We start from the raw sequence: 8486 nt of genomic DNA, 5'->3' as shown, positions 1-8486 counted from the left end.
GAATGAATGAAGCATTCAAGACACACCAATAGTAACATAAATTATATTACTCCTTTCTCACCTGAAATGGAATTGTACAAGAGGATTACCCTTCTAATTTACATACGAGTTATTTCAAACCCATTTAATTTTGTAGGGTTAGCGGAACTCGATCTTTTTCTTCAAGTTAATCGCCAGAATGATCATAAAACAGGCAACCATTTGTATATTCTCATGTTCTAACCATTTTCACATAAAAACCAAAAAAGACTTATACCATAGGTTATCCATTTGTACTAAATTGATCATACCTGTTCCAAAGGGTAGCAACTGCCCGTTCGCCCCTGCACATGGAGTTTGTTTAAATAGTTTGCTATAGTAGGTAAATATTTATCTATTTAAAACAAAAAAAACATTGTTGTGACGTTTCTGTAATAAAATTGCGAGGGCTGAAGATACCTTTTTTTCAACCAACGCTTAACCGTTTCACAAATGATATCGGATATGTTCCTTACGTCGTAACTACAATCCCCTTCCCTTTCATGAATTTGACCTACCGAATTAGACTATTTACCGGATTTGTAATCACATAAGCAACACGACGGGTGCCGCATGTGGAGCAGGATTTGCTTACCCTTCCGGAGCACCTGAGATCACCCCTAGTTTTTGGTGGGGTTCGTGTTGTTTATTCTTTAGTTTTCTATGTTGTGTCACGTGTACTATTGTTTTTCTGTTTGTCTTTATCATTTTTAGCCATAGCGTTGTCAGTTTGTTTTGGATTTATGAGTTTGACTGTCCCTTTGGTATCTTTCGTCCCTCTTTTATCCATTGTATCGCAAACATTGATCATGTCTGTTTAGTCTGTTTACGCTCAATGTCTTTTGAGATGAAAAAAAAATGTGCTAAAATTGACCAAGAATAAAAAATCCACTTATAGGGAATTATTTCCTCCCTTGTGGTGTAAACACATATAGAAATTGGTAGAACAAATATCATAGACCTTACACTAACTCTTTTATGATCGACTGTAAAACGCTAATCACGACAGATGTCTTATTCAAATTTGAAACGTAATATTTACTCTAGTTTGTTGTTTCGGATCTTTAATGTAGAATGTATAAACCTTTAACTAAACAATTGTTTACTTTAAACAGGAAACATCTGAATAGAAGATTCAATTATAATATTGACATTGTTAAGAGCAAATTTATGTTTGAACAACTTTGGTCAAAAAGGCAAAAGTCGCCATTAGTTTACTTTGAATAAGTTTACATTAACCCGATTTGTTTTGTTCGAGTCTTGTGTCATTAGAAAAATAAATTTAGGCGCGTTCTGAGGTACGTCCCACGTACGCTCTAGAGTTCTTTATTTGTAATCGGACAGAATTTTTATAAAAGTAAAACGTGGATAAAAAAAAATTCGGGATTGTGTATAGTTTTTTGATGATGTATAATAAATTAAGTTATGTTTCTCTTATCTGGGACATATTCAAAATCAAGATCAAAATGTCAATTCTGCTGCGACCCACAGTTTCCGGATTAAAATTCATCGGCAACGCCCAGAGTTAAATATTGTGATGTCATAAATGTTAAATACGTTAAGAAATAAAACCAATAGAGTTCACGAACTAAAACCGTACCTACGGTAGACAGTTTCAATGAAACTATTATTAGTAGTTCAATTCTGATAATTACGTTCAGAAGCGCCAATTGAGCGACGAATGGTTCCCTCGACTTGACGCTGAGTCTCGTTCTTATGTGCGACTGAATTGTAGGCAAAGTGCAAAGTTAACCATAATTGAGTTAGTAAAAAGATGTTTGTACAAATGCTGTAAATAATGGCATCAAACATATTATTTATTACATTAAAAGGTATTATTCTTCCAAGGGTTGTTTTTGTAAAACAAAGGGCTGCATTTTTCTTGTTTTCCAATAGTCGTATCTGATTTATAAAATTCCTTAAATACTGACAAAAAATGCGAAATTGAAAATTATCAGAATAAAGAAAGATAATATATATCTATTGAATCAGCTATGCTTTCGATGCAACACAATAAGATAAGAGAATATAATCAACCAAAGGTTGACTAATGCAATGAAGTCTTCTAAAACAACTCTCTCTAATTCGACTTTGACTTATGAAGATGTTTTTTCTTCTGAAGACTTACTGCAGTTACATGTACCAAAATAACTTTTTCTCTGTATTAGTTTCAACGTTTTACATTCAGTTGAAATGATAATCGCTTAGTCTTTACAATTATCAAGATAAAACGCTTTCTTCGAAGAGCATGAAGTGCTACTGCTTACATAATGTCTCAACTGACAAACGTATGAGAAAACAAATAAAAGCACAACGATACGAAATGGAAGCACTCGTTGGCAAATATTGAAACATCAAGATACTATGTTCAGTGAAAGAACCCCAAGTTAGTTAAATTTTTGACATATTTTGCTTTGCAATTGCATGATTTAGGCAACAAATCAAAATTTCATATAACGCAAGATACATCAAAACAATTACATGTATCCCTGTTTTAGTTTCTAGATCAATGTATATGCATACTCAACAATATGTATAAAGAATGACAAAACATACATCACAATGCTGTTAAAAATTATATTTTGAACATTCATTTATATGCGAGCAGTACAGGTTCGTCCAATTGAAGCTATACATTTGAGAACAATTTTAATAAAAAGAAAATGTAACACGATACGGGTGTTTCGGGGTTAGAGTGCACTTACTCCCCTAGACCTGAATTTTGTTGCTCTCACATAATTTTCGTTCTTAAAGCATCTTACAACATTTTATTATAAAAGATCCCCATGTTAATGTATTTTGTATACAAAATGTACTACTACAAAAACTTTCAAAATGTTTATAGATTTTTTTTTACTGGAGATAGTGACACAATAAAGAACGCTGTAAAACCGTCATAAAGTTTTATTACTATCAATTCTAAATCTTATTTCAATTCTTCAAAAGAATTATTACAACACTAAGATTTTCCCGCTAAAATAAATCCATTGAAAAATAAGTGCATTTTCGGATGTTAAAAGAAGAAAACAAATTTACAGATGCATAATTTAATCTATTTTTATCAATGCAGCATGATTATGAACTTAAAAATAAGCTTTAGAGCAAATAATAAATGGTGCAATATTGAAAAGGAACACCTGTAACTGAATAAATTGCTGTCTAATAATTTTCCTGTTACCTGGATGGTGAAAGGTAATTTAACAGTTATTATAACAACCCTTTACCGTGAAATAGGCTTCGCGTCTCAATGGGTTTTATTTTACACAAGCGTACTGAAGAGGGTTGTCGAAATTGATATCAACTGCCAATCAAATTAATATCTGTTGACTTCATCATAAGGCAGTAAACACTCAAACGTTAAGTTGCTCGCCTTGATATCATAACCACTCGACCAATGATAGCCGCTGCATGCCAAATAGCAAAAATGGGTGGGAACTGTTTGTATATTCAAAACACTTGTTCGCGTGGACCTATTTTAACGAATTTGGTCACAGATAACGCCAGAGATATATGAAACGGAACTAAGAACGGAAGTTGTTTTTATTGTACTGAACAGGGACTGCCTGGCACGTGTCTAGCACCGACCAATATTGTGAAGATAAGATTCGCCATGATTTGATACCAACTTGCACAGATGGAGTTGCACAGTGCAATATTGTTTATCCTCTTGATAGCTGAATATGTCTTTGGCGATGAAAAGGTAAAGTTAATTGTTATACTCTGAATTTTTATGTTATGTTGATGAAACGCTTTTATATGCAGGCGTAGTCGTCGCAGCAGTGGTAATAGTGAATTGTAAAACATATAAGGTATTGATGTAAATGAACTCAAACTTTAAAATGTTATAAAAAATATTTTCATTGAAACTGATTTCTTCTATAATAACATAGATAAACAAACAAAAACCTTAACTAGTAGTACTGAAATTCAAATTTAAATGCTTCATGGAATTTATTCCCTCAGTTGTGTTAAGCAATTTTGTTTTAGAAAATTCTAATCTATTAACTTAATTCTTTTTGTTTTAGATTGTTATTCCATCTTTCAATAAGTTGAAATCGTTTTACCCTGGACATAAACATTATGGTGGACATTTTTCACACAGAAAAATAAAAGAAATGATCGGCATTACTGAACCACGTTTATTACATGACACAAGTGCGTTGAGATTGTCTTATTCTTTAAACAAAGTTGGGGGCGATCATTCGCTAGGGACGAAAATGATTCAGTTATCCACATCTGGAAAGGACAGCGTAAGTGGCCGAAGTGGACTTCAGTATATTTACAATCCAATTGCTTTCGGACCTTATTTTGCCGATAAATATGGCTATCCAAATGTGTCAATTTTACATCAAACAGATCCTATTGCAACGAAGAAACGATTTTACGGCAAACAGGGAATATTAGAAATAATTACATATACTAAACATGGAAATAGACCAAGGGGTCATATTGTGCTTTGGGACTGTGATCATATTCATGAAGAGAAAGACTGGATTTCTAAGCATCATTTAATAACAGTGGAATTCTGGCAATCGCCTGGTAAGATTTAAAAACCGTCTGATAAAAAAATTATTTAGAAAATGTCATTGTAATGGCATAGATTGCACTAGCTAAGACAGTCACAATTATAGCTTGTTGTGCCTTTACATTATTGCATGCGTTTATTAGGCATAAATACGAAATTTGTTGCTATCCCGTGTAAAACGAATTCTACCGAATTTTCAAACTACTTGGAAATATATGTATATGAAGTCACAATATGTTTTAACCAGGAATCGTGCAGCTATTTCAACCCATTGCATATTAAAAACAAAACTGGTGTGGGAAGTATGGGTATCTATAATAAGCTTGCTCCATTAGACAAATACGACGGTTATTTTTCAATTTTTCTATTCACTTCTCCCGTTACTTGTACCTTGAGTTACAACTTTTTTTTTTTTATAAAACAAGAAATATATAAAGTCCTACAGTTGGGTTGATTGACATCATCCCAACATATAATGAATAAATGGGGAAAAGCAGTATACTAGAAAAACAACAACAATTTTGCCCTACACACATTTCACAAAGACGTAAAATACAACGTAGCAATTGAAATAAACACTTGAAACATGTACGCTTGTTTTGTTGGAATGGCACAATGCGCCTTCTACAGATTGAATCCTGCTTTTACAACGCAGATTTTAACATGCAAGTCGAATCAATTATTGTTCTCATCATGATCAAATTATTTGACTATTCAAATCATTTTCCAGTTTAGTAAATTTGTCTATCTGTTTGTAGATTCAAGTTGCACAGAAGGGAAACGAAAGCAAAAAGTTCTCGATACAGACATGAAGCCGGTTCCGTTTGGTGTTCCAAGAGTAGACACTGTTAGATATTTAAATGCAAAAATGCAACAACAGAAGTTACAGACAATACATAAGAATGGAAAAATATACAAGACAATTACATATGGAAACGATATTTTACAGTAAAGTTTTCAAATGTATTTTATACTATGCAGAAATGACAGTCATAGTAAAGTGTTAAAAGGATTTTACTCCGTGCAATCAAAAAAATATATATCCGAATAGGCGTTATGTGGTGCTATTGTATACCTAAATGTGTTCATCAAATAAGTTCCTCAAAGTTGTTAAGTAGAAATATTGTTCTCGATGTTTGTATTCAGGGAGATCAGTATATTAAAGAGGCACCCAAAAGTACAAGCTCAAAGATTTATGACGCATTTTTACCGTTTACTGCTTATTCTATATGTTATCGTTATCAAACTGTTTTTATTTGTTTATGATTTGATAATGCCGCTTTTTATGCTGTATTATTGGTGCATTTATAATAAAGTTATAAAAAACCTGTTGCATTTTGACTTTATTTTGAGTCACTGTATTCACACAAACGATGGGTTTTTGTTAATTGTTTTAACCTGGCTTTCTAAAGCAGGAGGTATATAGTAATTGGTAGTCCGTCCGTTTCTTCGCCCGTGTGTCATGATCCAAGTTTGTGTCCGCAATTGCTGCTTAACCACTTAGTGCAGTTATTGAAAACTTACCAATTTTATTTTGATCCGAATCATTGTTGGGATTTCCCTTTACCAATCATGGCTTTTGTAACGGGTGAGATATAATTTTGCGAGTATTGCTCGAAGCACCTGTAGTAAGTCATCGATTTCAGTTGGTTTAAAGTTACAACTGCACATGCAATATTAACCTTAGACGTTGTTGACCCTTTTTGTTTATTACTTTTTGGTAAGGTGCTGGACTACCGTTATTTTATTTGTCTAGATCCTTCGTACTTTAGATTACAAAAGATCTAGATAGTGCGTATTTTAGATCACAAAAGAAAACCTGGTGCAATGCAATTTGAGCTAGTATCATAAGTTTTTTTTATGCATTCAACACAATTATATTGATTCCCGTTTTTCAACCCAATATTACAAACCGGTATTGTAATAAAACACATAAGATGTTGACACAGAGATATATCTCGAGTGTGTTACATCATGTAAACAATTCAAAGTTTTCAATGTCAACTGGACCATGAGTAAAGGGATTTGGCGAAATAATTTCCATGGAAATAAAATGTAACTGCCTATCACCAAACATTGAAATCCAAACTATGAAATCCCAACAATGATTCGGACTGGTTTCCTTAAAAAAAAAAACTCATAAAAAAATTGTTCACACCGCCGACCTAGTTGACAGATGAGCCTTAGCGACTGCATCGAGGCAAGAGATAAGTAAAAATGTCTTCTTATTCGAAAAAAACATCCTTTTTCTTAATATTAGTCAATTTAAATAATTTGATGAAAGTGAAATGCATCCGAATTATTGGCATTTTAAAAGATGTATTTGTGGTTGACACGTTGTTTAATTACATATCTTATTAGTTTTTAAGGCTTCTATGCTATATCAAATAATTTTACACACGCAAAAAACAACTTATTAAAGGAATCTAAATATTTATTCGTATTATTGTCGCGTGCTAAGATTTGGTTAAAGGAAATAAAACGCAATTTTATATGCAGGTAAAAATTCGTTTATCATTATGGAAAATATATATATATATTAGCGTGTGTTTTGCGTAACTATTTTGTGACAGATTTCCTCTATAAGATAAGAAGATGTGTTAATAAGAATGCCCATAAGAAAAATATCCACAATCGACCAAATCACGTAGATATAAGAAAAATACATGTCACAATGTGACCTTCAACATTGAGCAGACACATACCGAATAGCATGCTAATAGCCTCTTCAGTGGTTGTCTTAACTTGATAATATTCTAAACTTAAAGTTTGTGTTCCTTGAAAGAATTTGGTACCAAAAAGGATATAATTGGCATGTGTGAGGAAAAGAAAAGTCCTGGCGTCATGGTCATAAAACTTTCGAGCATGATTTTTGTACTCAGACTCGAAAATCAACCAATCAAAATGCTGGATTTCATGTTTCGAGCATGATTTTTTTGCTCCAAGCACTGAGCAAAGTTTTATGCCTTCAAGGCCTGATACATGCATCAAACGTGGCTAATTGTAGATAGTCGCATATGTTGAATTTATTCATAACTAGTCAATAAACACAAGGAGTTGTGGAACGATTTTTAATTAACTATCCACCAAAATTCAAACGATGTGAATGTTAGCAATTGCTTGGCGATTTAGCGTTTAGGATACACATGGTACCGGTACACGTCTTTTGTTAAAGATTGTATGTTGATCCTGGTGTTTTTGTGTTGCTTTAACATTATTTAAAAAAAAATATATAATAAGGAGATTCAAATGAGACAATCGGCCATTATAGTCTCAAAAACGTGGATTTATGCAAATATAGGTCAGTTGTATATATACACATGGAAAAAAGTATTGCAACACCTTGATTTTTTTAAACTTGAAAAATCAGCTTCTTTTTTTGGATGGAATATAATAAAATATGTGTATAATATTATTGAAACATAGTATATGATAACATGAGCATTGAAACGAACAAAAAAATGTTTGAAAAAAAATAATTTATATAACCACAATTTTGATAACAAAATGAAGTGTTTTTTGTACAAAAAAATGCATTTTACAACTTTCACTGTAGTCGAACTTTACAATGTCAGACATTTCAAAATTAATCTTCAGAAGACTGTTCACATCATGGTTGATCGTTATACGCCAAAGAATTAGTACTTTGTGCGCAGCCTCCATTCAAACGGATAACCGCATCTTAACGTCTTCTGATTCCTGCCATAAATCGACTAATTTGTTGCTAAGGTAGCAGCAACAATTTCTGATGAAGGGAATTCTTTATTTCATGTTGTGTTTGAACTGGGGTGTCCTTTCGCTGACTTTCCGCCCAATAGTGTCCCATATCAGCTCGATATGGTTCAAAGCCGGGCTACGATCGGGCCAAGGAAGATGAACCAAATTCCATTTGAACATTGGATCTTCCTCCACGATGCTAATTTCCAACTTTGGCGAGCTCTGC

At 32.9% G+C, this 8486-nt stretch overlaps 1 protein-coding gene across 1 annotated transcript; it reads left to right on the top strand.

Annotated features, from left to right (window-relative positions):
- The first annotated feature begins 3372 nt into the window (after window positions 1–3372).
- LOC134714584 (uncharacterized) lies at window positions 3373–5871 on the top strand. Its single transcript, XM_063575946.1, has 3 exons — window positions 3373–3718; window positions 4044–4557; window positions 5302–5871. Exons 1-3 carry the CDS (start codon window positions 3653–3655, stop codon window positions 5493–5495), a joined length of 774 nt encoding a protein of 257 aa, XP_063432016.1. The 5' UTR covers window positions 3373–3652; the 3' UTR covers window positions 5496–5871.
- The last annotated feature ends 2615 nt before the right edge of the window (window positions 5872–8486 follow it).

The sequence above is a fragment of the Mytilus trossulus genome, chromosome 4 (assembly GCF_036588685.1).
Source record: "Mytilus trossulus isolate FHL-02 chromosome 4, PNRI_Mtr1.1.1.hap1, whole genome shotgun sequence".
NCBI lineage: Eukaryota > Metazoa > Mollusca > Bivalvia > Mytilida > Mytilidae > Mytilus > Mytilus trossulus.
This window is presented reverse-complemented; position numbering and strand designations above follow the sequence as displayed.

Coding starts and splice junctions, on each gene's coding strand:
- LOC134714584 (XM_063575946.1), top strand. CDS start 3,653: ATGGAGTTGCACAGTGCAATATTGTTTATCCTCTTGATAGCTGAATAT. Junction 3,719..4,043: donor ATGTCTTTGGCGATGAAAAG/GTAAAGTTAATT, acceptor TTTTTGTTTTAG/ATTGTTATTCCATCTTTCAA. Junction 4,558..5,301: donor GGAATTCTGGCAATCGCCTG/GTAAGATTTAAA, acceptor ATCTGTTTGTAG/ATTCAAGTTGCACAGAAGGG.